This window comes from Spea bombifrons, chromosome 2, assembly GCF_027358695.1.
Source record: "Spea bombifrons isolate aSpeBom1 chromosome 2, aSpeBom1.2.pri, whole genome shotgun sequence".
Classification (NCBI taxonomy): domain Eukaryota; kingdom Metazoa; phylum Chordata; class Amphibia; order Anura; family Pelobatidae; genus Spea; species Spea bombifrons.
In genome coordinates this window covers 123,006,119-123,026,536 of record NC_071088.1, presented here as the reverse complement: position 1 = coordinate 123,026,536, position 20,418 = coordinate 123,006,119, and the positions used below count along the sequence as shown (strand labels likewise).

Sequence of the window (20,418 nt, the reverse complement as noted above, 5' to 3'; positions counted from 1 at the left end):
AAACACACCTGTCATGTATCGTACATACATGATGCTTAAGTGACATTATGGTAACAGATAGGTGAATCCTAACCATTCTTTTTTTATTTATTCTTTTTTTGCAGCCAACTCCATGACTTCTGGAGGTTAGATTACTGGGAGGACGACCTCCGAAGGCGCAGGCGTTTTGTGCGGAATGCATTTGGATCGACTCATTCAGACGCTCGGCTAAAATCCGCCATTGAATACGGTTAGTAGTCTTGTCCTGTTTGTCCCCAAGTTGTGTGCTTTAATTTAGTTAATCGAGCCTTTCACTTATAAGAGGTTAATTTTAACGGCCTATAAAATGCTGGTTATAAAAGAAAAGGATATGTTATTTTTAGTGTAGGTCACCATTTTTTTTATTATTATTACTATTATTACTATTTTTATTACTATTGTTATTATTATTAAATGTTTGCCACTTTATAAAAAGTTAGTATTGGGCGCATGTTTGCCCTGTCCTGGGCACGGAGTTCACTTTGTGAAACTTGAAGTCCGTGTTTAAATCTGTCCTTTTGCGCGGATGCGATTTCTGTTCCTCCTGGTGATACTAATGAGTTGAATAATTTATGAGCTCGTCATGTGAAAAGGATTTGGTGCAGTTTGATGCACTTTCAGCGGCTGGTGCTGGAATGTGATTAATAAAAGCGCTAGCGGCAAAGAGTTTTTTGCAACGTGGTGATTAATTCTTATTAATTTCAAACACATTTCTTTTAGCATGCATAAAGTACACACGCAACTGTGTGTGTCTGTCTGTGTATATGTACATACACACAATTGTATTATTTTTGCAGTGGGCTTCTTTTAAAATCCAAGACCTATTTTTTACATTATTATTATTAAATTCACTTTTCCAAAGCAGCTAACCTATCCCACACAGTGCCTTTCCAGATGGTGGGAAGTTATTACAGATCGTCTTACAGTAAGATACACAACATAAAAACAAAACATAAAGTGCCCATGTGTGGAGTTATTATATTTCATTTCATGCAAAACCCTGTTGGGTGACCAATAAAGCATTTTATCCGTTTGTTTTCCTACTCGATTGTCGGATATCACTTAGCCTGTGAATAAAGGAATGTGAATGCTGGAAGCCCCAGCAGTCTCCTCTTCGTCTGCGATTAAAGGCATTAGTTGAAGTCGGTGTGGTGATGCGGGCAGCTTCAGCCTAACAGAAACACAGTGCAAGAATGACAGAGCTAATCAGCTGGAGGGAGAGCAAAGCCTCACCGCGTGGATAGATCCCTGCTTATTGCTATATGACCTTGGAGAATAAATCCTCCTACGCACAGCCAGTCTGCCCCTGCATCAGTATGGATGTTTATAGGCATCCTGTTGGTATAGTATGGGGTACAGGCATTGCCAGGAGTATCCCTAACAATGCATTATACACCCCCAAAAAACCCAAAAATATACTTAGCACTATACTTACATGTCACATTGCAAACACAGACGGTATCAGTAACATGAACGTTACACTACATTATCTGAAGCACAAAAAGGTGGCTTGTGTGTATATGTGTGCGTGCACACACACACACACACACACATATACATACATACATATATATTGATTTGGGGGTCAAAGCAGATTTAACTGCGTGCTGTTTGGTTTGCTATACATAGCTTGTTACCCAAAATAACGTCCATGTCCCACCCAGAACTGAAAGCTGCAGACATGCAACATTTTAAAGTGCTTTATATACTCGGCCCCTGTGCTGATAATCAAACTATATCGCCTGTCCTCCTGAGCTAGGCAAGCATGAAATGAAAAACTTGTTTCTATTGATTCGGTTTTGATGTATCTTGGATGTGTCCTTCACGTCCTTTCCTGCGATGGCTCTTGATTTTGTTTGTCCATATTTTTATTAACGAGTGCTTTATTCTTGCTGGTCCTAATCGTATCGCACACTAGTAAGACCATGAAGTATTACCGATTCCCTTACAGCAGTTAGACTCAAATGTGCAAGCAAAAGCATAATCAGTCGTGGTTGCTGAGATCACTAGCAATGTCTTCTGGGATTGTTTGGCCAAATACAGTTTAGCTTTTCCACTGCAGCTTGTATGTAACAAACAAAGCTAAACAAAATGTACTACTAGTAGAGCCTAGCGGCCCTTTAGATTATTGTGTTATAAAGACATGCATTTAAAGAAAAGCTTGCATTTAAATAAATGAATGAACATTACGTTATTAAACATTTTTTACACTAAAAAATGTACACTAGTATTTTTCAAATTATATTATTCCAGAAAATGATTTATAAGTAAAAATCTACAATTGAACATTTTGCTAATAAATCCTTTACAGTCCCACGTTACCTGCCGCACTTTCTCTGTGTAATCTGTAAAAATATGATAAACGCATTATGTGATTCTACGCTTGTTTTGTAGAATCAATAATTATTTATTTTAAGAACAGTTAAGAATATGGCTTCCTTGTTTAAGTAATCAGTGTTGTACTTAGAGTATTTGGCACCCCCTGCCTCACACTTTAAAATGTAAGAACACTCTCTCTCACTCATGCTCTCATACACACATTCACGCTTTCACTTTCTCAGTCGCTCAATGTCTCCCTACCTTCTCCACCAACCACTTCTGTATCCCTGTACCCTTTCCTGCTGCTCCGCTTCTTTTTTTTTTCTTATTCTTCTGTCTTCTTTCTTCGTCCACTTCTCCCTGGTATCCACTCTGTTGACCAGGCCTCATGAAGCGCTTCCTCAAAAGGGCAGGGGCTCTGCACACAAATTGGAGACGCGTAGGAGAGGCTGTCCATGTGGTGCACCCCATGGCTCTGCCCTTTTGCGGAAGGTCAGTGGAGCTGATACTGGAGAGAAGTGGATGACGAAAGAAGACAAAAGAAGCAGAACTGCAGGAAAGGAGACATGGGCAGAGAAATGGTTGGCGGAGAATTTAGGGAGACTTTTAGAGAGAGGGGATTTCTGGGAGACTTGGGACCTCTGTGTGCCGGTGTTGGCACCCCCATGATGAGTGGCACAGGCAGCGGTTGCCCCCTTCCCCAGCATGAACACCACTGGAGTTTTCTGAACTTCTTGTGTATTCTTATTTTATAATATAAACATAATTTATCCATTGAAATGTATATAGGCGATTAATCATTCTGAAGTCGTATTTCTAGGAGGAGCAGGCCTTTCAGGATGCTTGTAAGAAAAATTACCCTATTGCTAAAGATTTATTTCTTTGCTGTCAGCTGCTTGTAAGATAGACAGAAATATTTTTGAAAGCAGATACCCCTTTTTTAGTCTGCCCAAGGTTTTCTATAAAAAATATTCCTGTTGATGTGTCTAGGAGCCGGTCTTGTTTATGAATTTCTGCAAACTCTGATATCCCATGACCTAGTGCATGACTAACCACCGTCTGATTTGCGATATACTCGTTACATATGGAGTAGATTAAAGCAGACGGAGATCTGAACCACCACATTGCCATTTTGGAGATACATGAAATGTGACCTGGTTGAACCTGTGTCCGTTGCACGCTCGCAGAGCTGTGTTTATAAGATTATTGTACATTAATGTCATCAAGGAGATCTTATCCTGCAGAGCATGTCGTCAAAACCATTATAACAGATTCAGTTGTGTTTTATAGATTATGCTAAAATGCTTCTCAAAGAGTGGAGTATGAACAAACACATCACTGAAAGCTCCGGGCAGAGGTGTCTTTTTTATGAACTTGTGTCATAAAGAACATCCTTGTGCCTCGAGTGAATTATTGGCTCTTATTTTTTAAGTGGTCGGCGATACCGTATTCCATGGCGAAACCTTCAATACACAACATGAAACACACCCGCCATATCGTGAAAAATAAAAAAGGCTCCTGGAAATAGATTTCCAGATGTTTGGAAACATTGGGATTTCCTGTCAGTACATTTAGGTAACACTCTGATGAGGTTCACTTTCCATTCTGCCAGCCTCTTCCAAAGATGAAAGCCAGCAGGCGCTCGGCATAAATTGCCTTATCTGTTATTCAGCAAGACGCAGAATCAAATCAAACCTCAATGGCTTCCATTTGTCAAGTGGGACGCGTTCTGTCATTCTCGTTTGGGCGATCTTGTTGTTTTATGCTTTTGTTTTACCCATTCAGTGGTAGGGAGCTGGTTTGCTCAGGGTTTTGAAGGCATCTAGCCTGCCTTTAGCACGGCTCATAAAGGCATTTTATAAATACGCACTACAAAACAAATATTTTAGCTGGTAGGGAAGGATGCTCGGAGTGTAAATAATGACACGTTATGCTTTTCCTTTCATCTGTTTTGACGTTATAGAATCCGGGTGCCATCTTAATTGACCTGAATTTCTTAAGGAAATTCTTACTGGGGTATGTCGCTTCTTTCCCTGAATGCATTACAATTACTTTAGCCAGGCACAGAGAAGATAAAGCTAGCTGCCAGAAGCAGTCCGTGAGCTTGTATAGACTTCTTTGGAATCAATAACTATATATATATATATATTATTTTTTTCTTAGAATATTAGCTTCCCATTCCTTATATGCAGTCCCACGGAATTCTGCTAGCATAAGGACACTGGATCTCTTTGAATTTCATATTATTATGACCGTTACTAAATTGGCCTAGTAGGGAAAAAGGGTTAAATGAACAAAAAATTTCAAGAAAAATAACCGGCTAATTTTAGTCTTTCCCCCCCCCCATCAGAAGGTCTCCTGTCCCCTCCATCTGCTGCTGCGGGACTATGCTATGACATTATGTGGTGATTAACTTGCAGCTTGCTCAAATTATGTCTGCACTGTTTGAAATAGTTTCTTTAGGTTGGGATACGCGATGGTTTCCCTGCCAAGAAGTTCATACGGCGTAATATGAATTAATGAAGATGGATGACTCATGTTAGACTTCCACGGACAAAACAGGACCTTGTTTCTCCACTGTTACCAAAGTTGACGTCTATGAAATCACTGTCTTTTTCTGCAGACTCATTAGCAATAATAGCACCGGACAGAATTCGAAATCTGCTTTGCTGAAGAATTATCTTTTTCCTGTGCGAGAACATTGAAAGGAAAAAAACCCTACTCAACCATTGTATAGAGTTACTTATGTTTATGTCAAATGTTTTTTGCTTTGAAGGCGTTTAAGGTATAAATAAGTATCCCACCAGTGCCTGCAGCCCATGCTAATAAACCCCACTCCCTAAATCCAAGATGTCAGATCTTCTTTATACACAGTTTGAAGAGAAGAATGATTGAGAAAAAAAATGTAAAAATCTGTATGTTCCAGACCTATATATATCTATATATATATATATCTATATCTATATATATATATATATCTATATATAGATAGATATATATATATATATATATATATATATCTATATATAGATATATATATATATATAGAGTTATACACACACGTACATAGATGCAAGTTTTTGTATTTATTGGGGCGGTGTGTAGGGATCCTGTTCTTTTCTATCTTTCATTGTTACATTATATAACGCGATACTATTATTTATGAATGAAGCCAAGGTTAACGTGTGGCGTAATGTGCTTTACGTTTAGGATCAGTTTGTATCATAACCGAAGCTCTCTGAAGGCTCCCTCCGCTCCGGCGTTTTGATTTGTGGAGTGTTAGTCGTTTTGTGGAAGGGCAGTATTTACCAGCCATTTAATGAGACAGCCGTGGGAGACCTGGCTCCCCTCCCCCTGCTTGTTATATTGATTAATGCAGCGTTCATTCATAAAACATCCTCCATTCAAAACGTTTAGTTAGATAAATGTTTGTTTCATTTCTCAACAACACAGCCGGCTTCTTTGTGTGAGTGTTTGCTGTCTAAATGACTGTCACAGAGAGAGACTGCGTGTGATCCAACGAATGGACGTAACGTGGACAACGACACCGGAAAAGGGAGGCCGTTACTGACTCCCAAGCACCAGGCAGTAGGGGGAAATAGCTAGATATTTGTATACTGTCATGTCCTTATTTCATATACATACTCCTTGTGTATGTATGTGTCATACTATCATTTATTATTATTTGAGTTATATAGCGCCATCATATTCCATAGTGCTGTACAGTGGGTAAACAGGACATGACAATTAGACAGGTGAAGAGGGCCCTGCTCAAACGAGGTTATATATATATATATATATATATATATATATATATATATATATATATATATATAATATAATCACACACGTCATTGAATCCACAACAGGGCTGGAGAAATGTATTCCTCATACACATGTTAATAAACATGCTATAATATTTGTACATCTGTCTCAGATATACAGTATAGGGATGCAGTAATACAATAAACCTGCTTCAGACTTGGATCGGTGTCTCCCTTCCATCATCTCATGGAAGCCAAGCAGCTGCTTGAATAGTATCATCACGTACACGTTACTAAGCAGACAGGCAACGCGTCTGTATCATGATACTGTGTTCTTGCACAGATTTGTTGTGCGTTTACTGAAGTGTCCGTCACAAAGCTGCTCGTTGCCTTCCCCGGTTACTGGGTCGCCCTCGGTGTAAACGAGGCTGACCCTCTGCGCGGTTTATTGCGGGTGTAAACGGCTAGCCTGGGAGGTCAACATTATCCGTACATCATCGATTGGCCATCATAATCCTGTAACATGACAAAACCTCGCGCATATTAAACCAATTAAAGCCAGTGTGGACTGCTGCCAAAACAACAACATCGTAGTATGATCTGGCATGTCTGCAGTCACTCATACGTCATGTATGTGATGTGAATGGGATGACATACTAAATCACGATCAGAATTTATTTACATGTATGACAAGCTTAAATTGAAAAATTCATACGTAAAATCAAGAGCTATTATACGTTACCATCTCAAGAGGTCCAAAAACATGTATACAGAATGACATTATACACCGGGTGAGATGCCAGATTAGAGAGAGGGTGTGTGTGCGTCACCGGGTGATGGAGAATACCGCGATTAGTCGTATGCACTGCGGTAAGTGTGTGTTTTGTGACATGCACACTAACACTCAGCGGGCTTCTTCTTGTTTGTATCAGGCACAGATGAAGATGTCATGAAATCAAAGAAGACTTTCCGAAGCCAGGCTTCCGTGAATCAGAACGCGGAGACTGAGCTAATGTTGGAAGGAGATGATGATGCCGTGAGTCTGCTGCAAGAAAAGGAAATAGACAACCTTGCAGGTATATCTTGTTTGTTTGTTTAAATGTGTTGACAAGTAGATTAAATGGAATGGACAATGTTTATGTGGCCGAAAATGAAACTTATCTACTGGATGCTGAGAGTCGTTATAACCCGTAACCCCGGAATAAGATACATTTGAGACATTTGTACACAGGGCTGGATTCAGTTGTATATTCATGTATAGTAGAGCAAGAGTATGCCAAGCGCTTAACCTTACACTAAGGGTTACACTAAACACATGGATCATGCTTATTTTTGTTAAAAGCATATTCACGCATGTTAGAATGCTAATCATATGGGTTCTAGACAATTTTACAATGTCTTCAGACCTAAAGGGTTTATCTACTAAACTGTGAGCTGATGTGACATCAGAGGTTTATCTTGGTGTCATACATGGACATGTGGTTTTAGAGTGAAGTGAAGTTGTGTTTACATACATACATACATAAGTGTGATCAAGAAGGCTTTGACAACTAGAACTTTTAGCTTTTTATTAAATAAGTATGTTTTGTTTTATGGCCATTAAAAATGGCAGAGAGTTACATGGTGGTCCATGGAGTCAATCCGCTTTATAAAATAGTCCCTTGTGACGAAACATATCAGAACAGACAAACCAATGATCGTTACCAAAGACAGCATAAAGGTAAAATATTGTACTAACGGGTGTTCAGTGTGCATCAGGACAGAGGTTTTACAAGGAGAATCTAGAATGTAGCCAAGGCGAGAAATGTGTTTGTGTCCAAACCTTCTGTAAGACCACCAAGAGCATAACTGTTTATAACCATTAGGACCTAGGTGACTAGTAGCAGCCCCACCCCCTCAAACCTCTGTATTTCCCATCAGAATCATCGCACACATGTCTATTGTATATAATCAGCTAAGCCTAAAGGATCCCTGCTCTGCTATTACCTGCATGCACATCCAGATTGGGCCAAAAACGGCTTTTACAGAGAGAACAGTCTGAGAAAAGATGCATTCCGCACATTGACTATTACAGTGGATTACTGCAGAAAGTTCTTAACGGACACGTTTTCCTCGCCAGCCATCTACAGCATTGTGTATATATATAGTATGTTTCAATAAAGTGTAAGTTTGCAAGAGGTGCCGGTTTAGCTTGCAAACTGTAAAAGGCCAAAAGTTAAAAGGTGAGCTAGCCCTGCATAATGCATAGTTAAGTACATGAGATGAGAAGAAAGCTCACTGATTAAACAATGCGGTATACAGAAACAGCCAAGTGATTCCATAACACATCTTACGTATTAAACCACAATGTATAGTATTCTACTGTTACGCTATAAGCACTTTTCAGGAGACAGACATTAAAGATTCTCCATCAGGGCCTGGGTGACCAGGAGAAGAAGTCCTCCACAGCTTGACGATTACATGAGGGGGGTGTTTCTGCAGGGTGTATTTTGAACATGCGGTTTGTTGCATCCATTCTTTTGTTAGTGGACTTGGTCTAACCTCTTTCCAGACTCTCTAGTCCTGCGTTTGCTTGCCTCTGATCAGTGGCATGAAAAGTCAGACCATGGAACTGGTGTTTCTCTGCAGCTCTAGACCTCCAGCTTCTCTTGAAGATATTTTTTTTTCCTTTAACTTTAATAAAGTACTTTAATAAGCATTCTTTGCTCAGACTCCTGCTCGGGATAGAGCCCAATAACTAATGAGTTCAGTGAAATGCATACAAATCCTATATCTGTAGGTTAATAAACGTGCATACTAAAGATTGGCCATCCTCATATCTACTGCTTTGAAAGAAGGGAGACAGATTATAATACAATGTACTCGATCTCTTCATGATATGAGGTAGGACGTCCTACTAGGATGGCAGTCTCCATTGAGGGGTCATAGAAAGTGAGAGAAATCTTCATGAAATGTCCTGGTTTTGTCCCAGAGCTGTAGGACTCCAAATAAATTAACCATTTAATACAAATGACACGAGACGAGTGGCTTCAGTGCCAGTTAGTCACCTTTTTATTTTGGATGTAACAGTTCCTTTTTGATGCAAAAATATGTGGGTGTTTTTTTTCAATGAAATCATTTAATTGTTAAATATTTCTATTTCAGTTTTAGTCCCTTGGGTTCCAAGGCTATTCACATCAAGAGGCAAGTTTCACAATGTTGTCCCCGATATTAGTATTTAAACTCTGAAACCTCCAATCACATAGTTAGCTGTACATTTGTATATTTTGTTTAGTTTGGCTTTTAACCCTGTTTTCAACCTAATACCTCAGGTAAAATTCACTAACGTTTATTTTTGATACCTAGAATTTCCCAGATTTACCAAATCATTCTTATTTTAGCTCAACATAACATGCTTTACTCAAAATTATGTCATCAAATATTTTGTGTGTCCTGTCTGTTTTTTTTTGTGAAAACGTTCAGACTTTGGAATGTTTTATGCGAATCCAGCATAAATCATAAATCCTAGCGCTCACTTCACAATAGTCTATGGATTAAGAACTAGTCTGCCCCCTAGTGATGTCACCATTTGCTGTGTTTCCAGAGGGTCCGAAACCTTTCCTCATAGTCTCACATGAATATCAGCTTATAGTCGCTTTGAAGGTTCGGCTCTCCCAGGCAAGGGCTGACTGGGGAATGGATCACTCTGACAGGAGAGATTTCAACGTGGGGAGGACTAACCTCAATGGAGCCTAAAGTGTCTTGTGGGCCAATGCAAGCACACAAAACAATTCCTTCTGGTGGTCACCCTTTCCCTGCACTTAGAACAACGTCCCCTGTCAATTAATGGCAGGCAATGGGGACTGGTTTCTTGACCAAGGCCCAGCTTAATATCCCTCTGAATATCACAAGTATTAACTAATTTGCTTCGCTAGGGGTGTATTATAACGGCCTTTACTGTAAAACATTGGATCTGATGAGAAGCAGACTCATTTTGCACTTTAGGCAAACACTCTCATAAAATATCTTTCTATAGATGCTAAAGACTAATGCTGGGCACAGGTTTCCCGCTTCTTAGCGGCCTTTCCAGTTATTGTTATTTCAAGGAACATGGGAACTGCATTTGTGTGCTTTACGTAGGACAGTAATGGTACATGAGGAGAAGTGCACAGCGGTCCCCATGGACCATACCATTTAACACGGTGCACATGCAACCGCTATCTTTCCAGTCATTGATAAAGACTCTTGGGCATTTACTGAAGCTTTCTTTCAGATATCCAGTAAGTTCATAATAATACCCTTTAAATAATGATTTTTTAATGTACTTGTTATATTCTGCACCCATTTCCCTCACTAGATGTTTAGGCTCAGAGATGCGCTGGATTGTAATAAATAAAATAGGCATTGGAAAGGACACCGCATGATTTATTATGTGCTAGTTACGCTGACCCTTAAGAGCATTAGACACAAAGCACGCCATGATATCTGGAGCGGAAGATATGAGCAAGCTCAGAAAGCCTCGGCGTTATATAACCGGGAGCGTTCCGAGCGGCGTGCAGCAGGACGGTCGGCTTATTTCTTATATTAAAAGCAATAAGAACATAGAAATGTAAAGGAGCGTCACTGTAAGATGTGTTTCAGAATTAACGCACAAACTTGTACCCTTTAAAGTGTTATCGATTAGGAATATCACTAAGCAGAAGGAGCGTCGCTAAATCCCAATCGAGGAAGTCTTAAGGTTAATCCATTTCTATTTTTAAACAAAATTTGTTGGTAGCACAATGAGGATTTCACTCCCAGCGGGAAATATAATTACCCAGACTTTAGTATTTTTTCCTATTTATGTCTTAACTTTTTGTACTAATAGCTCATTCCCACTGAGTGTTTTAATCAGTTTAATAATCCTTGTATAGCGCTAACCATAAGAGCGCGATGATTCCCATTGGGAAACTATATTTTTGCTTAAACAGTTGTCTCCTTAATGTTTACATAGCATTGTATTTGTTAATTAGCAAGTTGAGCTATTTTTCCATGGCTTAGAACAAATGGAACCCGAGGCATGAACAGCCCCCCCCGACACACACACACACACACACACACACACACACACACACACACACACACTTTTTCTCATCCCTTTCCCCTAAAACAGTGGCGGTTTTGGGGCAAGAACCACATGTAAGATCTGCTCCCTGTTTGAAGCTAGTAGGGTTGGATATTATATGAAGCGTTGGCTCTCCAGTAGCCGGGGTTGACAGTAAGGAGTTGGGACTCGGCGTAGAGGACTTCTGCGCGGTGCAGCACTGTCTATGACAAGCAGAGCCCAGCAGTAAATTCCCAACTTCAAATGAAACTGGGGAGGACCAGGGTGCTGTATAGATCAATAACAAACTAAAGGTGAAAGTTTTAAAGAGCTGACAGGACAGCCTGACACAGTTGCAGAAGTGACCGCTAAATATACCTTTATTGTGACCTGGTTGGCGGCTCGTGTGGGAGCTTTTCCTAAATAATGATAAACGATATTATGGCGCGTCTTGGAAGTCCTGTGTGGGTTTCACATCATTGATATAATGTTATGTACCTCAAAATCAACCAGCGTGATAGTCTCGTGCAAAACCAAGTGTGAATGGTGGCAGAATGTTAATGGGCAGCAGTTGACTCATTTAAGATGCTCCAATACTTCCCCATCACCAGCATTTTATGACATGCTCTCCTACATTATATGGAAGAGCGGTTTGTCTCCCCTCAGCTCCATGCCCTTTCTTTTGAGTAGTTCCCCCCCAACATACAGGAAGATGGGATTTCGTTATTGTGCAGATACATTTACTTGTTGGCCTGCAACATTTAAACATTATGTATCATGGAGAAGAAACATGATGTATCGTAAGAAAGCCTTCACCTAAAACCATCATAAATGGGGTGTTTTATTCTGTGCTTCGGAAATGATGTATGATTTCTTATCAATCGCTAGATTACAGAACGAACCCAAGAGGTAAGTATTTTCATAGAAATAACACGCTTATATCTGAATTTGATTTACATCTGGAAATGGGCAGGAAAAGCGTTTTGTACATGTTAACGTTGGAGGTCGAGCTCATTGGTTTCCATCTTACTAAAAGCAGCTATTGGAGGTCTTCTGCTAATAGTTTCTCTTTAACATATAATGAACAGCCTCTTCATATAGAAACACAATACGAAGGATGCTCCTCTATACACAGTCTCTCTCCTAATGTATTGGTCCCTGTGAAGTTCAGTTATTTGTGACTCTGGTTCACCTCGTGCCTGCATTTGATTGGATAACTCTTATGGAATGTGTAGATGAGCCCCTTTTAATATTAAATGATATACAGAATGACCACCCTCTATTGTTGGTCTTGGATTATTGGCACCCATATTGCCAAGTGGTCTTCAAACACAAATGTAAGATCGATTTGGCCACCGCTGTCTTAATCAGGATCAGGTAACGGAATTTTATTTCTTATTCATCCCAACGAGACGCCCTGATAATCCACCGGGGATCATTTATTCTGCGAGGCCTGTCTGTTTCGATGTCACGTGCTGGTGTGGTGGTTGCCGTTTAAGTCGGGTAATCGGACCGGTTTATTACCTGCTTCCAGCCCTTATCTTTGTTCCAACGCCTTTACATCCATCATATGCTTTCCTCGCCCGGGATACTTCTTAGTTTGCCTCTTTATGTTGTGACATGAGCCGGGTGGCTAACGCTCCTTAAACATGATTTCTGCTTATACGTTTCCCCGCGCCCGCTGCCCCGTATCACTAAGGAAAACACGATGTGCCGCGGCTTCCCGTTAAGAGGAAATCATTTAAGTTGGTAACATGGAAAACGCTCAGTATTTGGATTGGACTTTATGTAAACATTTTAATATGTGCTGTGAGCGGCGCGGAGCGTCTCCCGCAGGGGATTACAGCATAATCCGCTCTCTATGGCTGGAGTGGATTAGCTTCACATTCTCTCTGGGGCTTCTGCTGCTCCTTTTTCCTTCGCAACAAAGAGACTTCCCTCCCCAGACGCGCCGTGGAGGGGGAATGACAATGCCATCTGACATCACACCTGGGCCTAGGGCCCCCGTGCGTTACATTATACCTAAAGAAATAATAATAATAATAATAATAATAAAAAGCTCCCTTATGTTAAAGAAATTAACCTGCTGAGTGCCGGTGGGAATAGAATTTCCCTCCCATCCAGTCTGTTTTGGAAGCTTCCAAAACAAGCATAATTCAATAATGTGTGTTATATATGTTACTATTTCATGCTTAATGTAAAGGAACGACAAGTTATTTGGTTTGCCTTCATTAGAAATAGTAAGTTAGTACACTATATGTATGTGTATATAATTATATATATACATTTATTGTACATGTGTGTGTATTACATTTACTTTTATAGCACCAGTAGATTCAGTAGAGCTGTTACAACAGAATCAGTAAAATAATTTAAAATCACCATTATAGCAAACTGGTACAAAGAAGGACGAGGGCCCTACGCACAATCTGTGTGAGTGTGTGTTATATACATGCCTATGTGTATATATATATATATGTATGTATATTTATATTATACAGTGTTCATGGATGGGTAGCATGCAGGGCGTTACATGCTCTGATTGTTTATCCTATGATCTCTCCTAATGGTCAGACAGTACAGTGAAGGATCTGCCAGCCCCGAAGGCGTTAAAGAGCCGGCGCTGGTGAGGAGCTGCCCACGGCCCCCGCTGGCCCGGCTCGGCGGCAGCTCAGTCTGGGTGCGCACGTGATTAGCATCAGCTGACTGGGGTCACGGGGGGGGGCGCAGCAGCCCCGTTCCTCTTAACCCTTTCTCTGCCTGCCAATCTTCTCTAATGCGCGCTGTTTCGAGGTGTTAGAATGAGTTCCCAGCCGTTCGCTATAGTGGTTCTGAGTGCCCGAGTCCCCTATTTATTGGCCCTCTTACATGTAATCTGGAACCGCTGAGGTCCCGGTATATCATATAACGTTATTATATACAAAAAAATATAAATAAAATCACGCGATATATTTTACCTGTGTAATATACGTTGTATGCTATCTGGTTATATAGTGTATTCGCCGTTTATTTGCACACGGGATCCGGTGTGCCGGGAAACGGCCGCACAGCTGCGTGATCCGTATTCTGCAGTACCGGGGTTACAGGCATATGATAACGTGGGAGTGAAAGCCCGTTGCCGTGCGAGCCGCGTATACCGGGACCGTGTGCGGTTGCAGCCCGGTCGGGTACACACAGAACGATGCAGCCGATTAAGGTTTTGAGTCGCTTTCTGCTGTAATAAAGCCGTTTGTGGCGGTGAGAGAGGGAGTGCTGTCGGTGTGTGTTTGTTTGGGGTCTCCCCGGGTACGCTGTCTGTCACTGGCGGCCCTCCGGACCCCCTGCTGTCTCTCTGGTCACTGGATGTCTCTCTCTGTGTTCCAGGTCCGGTTGTCCTCAGCACCCCCGCTCAGCTCATCGCGCCGATTGTGGTGGCTAAAGGCACCCTGTCCATCACCACCACCGAGATCTACTTTGAGGTGGACGAGGACGACCCCGGCTTCAAAAAGATCGACCCCAAAGTGAGTAACCGGTGGAGCGCTGGGTGGGTGTCGGGTAACGATCCGCATTGATTGAAAGATCAGACGGACCGGCAAAAGGTCCGCTAATGAGTTCCCAGATCGCAAACACATGTATTACTAACGGGATCTATACATAAACCTATAGGGGACATCGCAGGCAGTGAGCAGAAGCAGAGTTATTATATAGATATGTATATATAGAGAAAGAGAGAGAGAGAAATATATACATATATAGATAGATACATGTATAATATTGTATTAATTAGATCGTTACATGAATGTCATAATCCGATCTCTGATGCTCCGGTAAATGCAGCCGTGTCTATAACGTTAACCGGTTTATGTTAGTTGACCGACTCTTTCATTTCTTCTACTCCGGTTGGTCTCCTGCGCCTTATTATATTAAACATAATTTAAACAAGAACAGGATTAGCTTGTTTTTATTACAAAATGTGGGCAAAAAATATCCGTTTTGAAAGATTTCATGCGGATTTATATTTTAGTTTTTTTTTTGTTTTTATATGATTGATCTAATTTATTTAATAGACCGGAAAAAAGAAAAATACGAATATAAAATAAATTATTTCAGTCGAGTTTTTAAAAATGATTACAGAATCTTAATTTTAGTTTCCTTGAAAGACTAGGAAGTAGTTTTATTTTTCATTACAGATTTTCTTACTGGGAATTACTCTTCACTTTCCGTTTTCTTGTGTAATTTCTCTGCCGATTAATTTGGGTTTACTAAATTTAATACATAAATTACATTTATTTATTTGAAAACAAAAAGATCATGAAAAATAAAAATCCATGCCTATCAAGTAAATGGTTAATTTAATTTAATTTAATTTAATTACTATATATATAAAATATATAGTCCTCAATCATGAATGAATAATTGTTATATATATTTATTTATTATAATTTTATTGCATGTTGTATTACCCTCGAAATAAATTAGTTAATACAATAATTATAATAATAATATAATCAGTATACTCCCATCAATTTGTGATGGGTCAAAAAAAAACAATACTGTAAAATATATTTATATGTTTATAATAATTTGGGGGGATTATTCTTCCTAGTCCTAAATAATGACTGAATTCGAGATATATATATATTTATATGTATTCTAGAATCCATTTTATAATATAAACACAGTTTATTGCACTTTAGATTAATCTGAAATAAATTAGGTGTGCTAAATTTGTTGATTTCTAGAGGCTATTCTAATCCTAAATCTTTAAAAGCAAATTTCTCTTGAAGGTGCTGTTAGATCCCATGAATTACCATTTCAAAGACTGACAGTTGTTGAGGGTCTTTAACCAGTAAATTGTAGTATAGATTTCCCATCATTTTGGGGTTAATAATAATAAATAAAGTAAGCAGAATTACACAGCAAAATAGAAAGGATAAATGTTCCAATAATTTAGGGAAATGTCCTCAAAAATCAAACACGTAGAGGAAGAATATTTTCATGGCATTTATTATTTTGGATTTTTTAAATTAAATCAGCAACAATTCTAAATCACAAAAGTAATTATCCAGTGTATTTCAAGTGCATTTCTTTTCAAATATAGAATTCGAATATCGAAGCGCCATAGTATAAGCGAAATTCAAATTTCATTTGAATATATTTAAATAACATTTCAAGTATATTTCTGGAATGTTACGAATAAAACAAGCATTCTGGTCAAAATAAAATGTAAACTTCGCAGTTCGGTCCCGAAAATAATAACAGAGAACGAAATGTCTTCATAGCAGAAAGTGTCCTGTCGATCCGAGAAGGAAATGGAAATCACAAAACATTAAGATCCACAATTTATTTCAAACACACCGAGTCACAATATTCTCATACATGAAATGTACATTATTTGTTCGGATCCCGGTTATAAACCGGAATAAATACTGATGCGATAATCCCCAACCGGACAACTCGAAGATCCGCAAATAAGGAGGAAAAAAATGCAAATTGGATTCATTTTCCTTTATTTTTTTTATAGGATTCGGTGAACGAATAACTAACTCGTTACCGATAAAAAAAAACGGTGTCCTCCGTTAAAGACCGAGGGTAGCAAAGCTTGTGGGTGTTTTTCCTAATTTAAATTCAGAATAGAAAAATCCTATTCAGCCTTCATTTTGTTTTCGATTGTAAATAATCGAAAGCAACTTCAGTAAATTGTATCCTCCAAAGTTGCCGTTTTAATTGTGAATTGTCTCTCTCGGCTCCGTTAGTCCCATTTGTTCGGATCCAGTTCGTAAGCCTCGTTATTATTATTATTCGTATTGGCGATCATTGTTTTAACCCATTCGCCGCCAGCTGGGCCTTACAAGGCTTAGCGCTTGTTAAGTAGCTTGTGTATGCCTGCCTGTCCGCGAAGGGGTTAAGTGTCACTGCCATAACGCGCGGCTTGTACTCCTTGTCGGTATGTGGCGGCGGCATTGTATCCAGGTGCTCCGGGCGAGCAGGTGAGTGTCCGTGAGCGGCGGGGCTTTAGAGCTTCTCCAGGCTCTTGGGGTTGGTGAGGATCTCCCGTGCCAGCCTCCAGGTCTGCTTGGCCGCGTTCTCCAGGGCGGAGTGGGGCTTGCCCTGGAAGAGGTCCAGGTTGGGCAGGAAGTAGTGCGGGCACCGGCGGCACTGGAGGCAGGAGATGAGCTGCAGCAGGATGCCGTTGAGCCGGTCTCCCAGGCAGGACTCGTCCCAGTCAGACTCCCGGGGGTGTTTTTCGCACTCGTAGGACACCAGGGTCTTCATGTGGTAGTTGTTGAGGGGCTGGCCGGGCAGCTCCAGGTGTCGGTCCCGCAGCGTTTTGAGGAGGGAGAGGCACTTCTTCCTGCACCCGCCGAGCTGCAGCCTGTTCTCGGCCTCCGCAAACTGCAGCACCCAGGCGTCGCTCTCCGCCGAGCTCTGCTTCCCGGCCAGGGTGTGACACTCCTTGGACAGCAGGTTGAAGCCCTCGGCCTTGACCTCTGCCACCCTGTTGGGCCCCGGCCAGGGGATGTGCGGCAGGGGCCAGTGGGCAGCGCTGCGGGGCCAGATGCCGGTGCACTTGAAGGCTGGAGTGATCTGCACCACGTACCGGTCCCTGATCCTCAGCTTCACCTCGCTGGTGTCGGCCACCATCTTCACCACGTCCCGGTAACTGCACTTGTCCACGGCCTGGGCCACCAGGGTCTGGAACCTGGACCTGATCTTGCGGGCTGACAGGTAGCCCGAGGCGGTGATAAACTCCACCCAGAGGGACATGCTCCTCTTCCGGCCGTCACTCAGCTTCAGCACCGCGCAGCCCGGCAGGGAGCCGTCATCCACAAAGTTAAAGACCCCCATCTGGTTGAGATAGAGGACCACCTCGAACTCGGTGGGCGAGATGACCTCCAGCCCCTCGTAGCGGTTATCCATCTCGTTGAGGGAGCTGATGAAGCGGGGCTCCTGCACCTCCACCTCCTTGAGCACATCGGACACCACTTTGCACACCTCGCGGATGGTCTTGGCGATGGCCGCCTTCCTGGCCTGGCACTTCTCGTTGTAGTACTTGTTGAGGTGGTAGACCAGCTTGGCCTGGGCCGCGATCATGTTGGGGCAGAGATCCGGGTTGTACACCGGAGTCTCGCAATAAGCCGAGGGATCCAAGGCGGCTGCTGGGAGAGGAGCCAACTTTAAAGAGAAGGAAGGGACTCCCGGGGAGAATGAAGCGGGCGGAGGGCTTGGTGGAGCCGGGGATGCCCGTCCTCACACTGACCCTGCGGATGGCATGAGGATGGGGGCCGCCACAGGGGTTAAGGGGCAGGCCTGTCACAGTCCCTGCGCTGTGCCGCTAATTGTGCCGCTTGGTGTGCGCCCCGGCCTTGGGATGGCTCATCACTGCGCACCGTGTGCGTGGAGGCTGCTGAGACTGTGTACTAAAGCCCCATACATGCTCACGAGTGGGAATTATAAAGGGAGGGCCAGCCAGGCGGCCAATCGCCACTAGGCGAGTCTCCGCCTTCTTGTGCGAGCCACATCACCCCCCCCCCTCCGAGCGGGGGCACCCGGTGAAGGTGACGGCTGGGGCACCGAGACAAGAGCGTGGCCTGAACCCCTTTAACCCTGTGGGTGCTGCTCTCGGGGCAGGGACAGTACGGAGGCGCGGGGGATTTAAACGCACAGAAAGTGTGAGAGAGACACCCGTCACCGCCTGTCACCCGTCAGCACAGACTGCGTTCTATAGAACACTGCCCGGGGCCGGTCACCGCGAATCTATTACCCACATAAAACGTGCACAGATATATATACACACATACATATACATATATATATATAAATATATATATATATATATATACACACACACACACACAGTAGTAGTTATATAGTGTGTAATTATTATTGGCTATATGTAGTTATATACTGTGTGTGTTTATGTACGTATAGATGTGTGTATATATTTATATATATAGATATGCAATTATATACCGTGTATATAAATAGAGAGAGAAATATGTTTGTATATATGTATATATATATATATATAGTACTGTGTGTGTATATAGATATATGTGTTATATACTGTGTGTATATAGATATGTGTAGTTATATACTGTGTGTATATAGATATATGTAGGTTTATACTGTGTGTGTAGATATATGTAATTATATACTGTGTGTGTATATAGATATATGTAGTTATATACTGTGTGTGTGCAGATTTATGTAATTATATACTGTGTGTATATTTATATAGAGATATGTTTGAGTGTATATATATAATACTGTGTGTGTATATAGATATATGTGTTATATACTGTGTGTATATAGATATATGTAGTTATATACTGTGTGTGTGCAGATTTATGTAATTATATACTGTGTGTATATTTATATAGAGATATGTTTGAGTGTATATATATAATACTGTGTGTGTATATAGATATATGTGTTATATACTGTGTGTATATAGATATATGTAGTTATATACTGTGTGTGTGCAGATATATGTAATTATATACTGTGTGTATATTTATATAGAGATATGTTTGAGTGTATATATATAATACTGTGTGTGTATATAGATATATATGTTATATACTGTGTGTATATAGATATATGTAGTTATATACTGTGTGTGTGTGTAGATATATGTAATTATATACTGTGTGTATGTAGATATATGTAGTTATATACTGTGTGTGTATGTAGATATATGTAGTTATATACTGTGTGTGTAAATAGATATGTATAGATGCTGCATGTAGGTATATATTATATTATTACACATTCGATATGTTGTAGTATTTGGTGCCTACTGGGCATAGAGTAATGGAATAAAGAGACTTTTGCGCTTCTCCGTGCGTGTTATGCAGTAAGCAGTCATAATCCCCGCGTCCCGTTGTGTGTCATTTCCACGCGCGGTTTAAAGCTGTAGTTGAGTGGAAGGCGAGTGAGTCAGGTGTATCGGGTGATAGTGCGGCAGTCTCACAGGATGGCACTTCCGACAGCTGCTGTTTGTTAGCGGGATCGGGACGCGCGTGGGTATTGTTGTGATATGCGGATTGCGGGGTTTACATCACCGGCAATCTGTCCACCGTCTCCAGAGACACTGCCCGCCGTCACACCTGCCGTTTATCCGGGACAGTCTGTGGAGCATCAGCCGACTTCTTTCACCTTCGGTGGCGCGTCCGGGTCACCCCGGGGCTTTGTGTGAATTTCGTTGTGTTCGGTATTTTGCTTTAATGTAATAGGCGGAGGTTTCGCGGCTTAGATATATTTATATATAAA

The 20,418-nt window shown here is 41.2% G+C and overlaps 2 protein-coding genes across 3 annotated transcripts in view; one reads left to right on the top strand and one right to left on the bottom strand.

The window, feature by feature from the left end:
- Positions 1 to 20,418, top strand: part of NBEA (neurobeachin) — a 241,553-nt gene that overhangs the window by 138,919 nt on the left and 82,216 nt on the right. For both annotated transcript variants that reach the window (XM_053456345.1, XM_053456346.1), the window contains exons 38-40: positions 105 to 229; positions 7,034 to 7,177; positions 14,527 to 14,663. In XM_053456345.1, the coding sequence (XP_053312320.1) occupies positions 105 to 229; positions 7,034 to 7,177; positions 14,527 to 14,663 (406 nt within the window). The remainder of the gene's footprint in view (positions 1 to 104; positions 230 to 7,033; positions 7,178 to 14,526; positions 14,664 to 20,418) is intronic.
- On the bottom strand, positions 16,134 to 18,658 carry MAB21L1 (mab-21 like 1). Its single transcript, XM_053456356.1, has one exon. The coding sequence runs from the start codon at positions 18,235 to 18,237 to the stop codon at positions 17,158 to 17,160; it is 1,080 nt and encodes a 359-aa protein (XP_053312331.1). The 5' UTR covers positions 18,238 to 18,658; the 3' UTR covers positions 16,134 to 17,157.

Excerpts from the sequence above, each read along its gene's own strand:
- MAB21L1 (XM_053456356.1), bottom strand. The coding sequence starts at position 18,237 with ATGATCGCGGCCCAGGCCAAGCTGGTCTACCACCTCAACAAGTACTAC.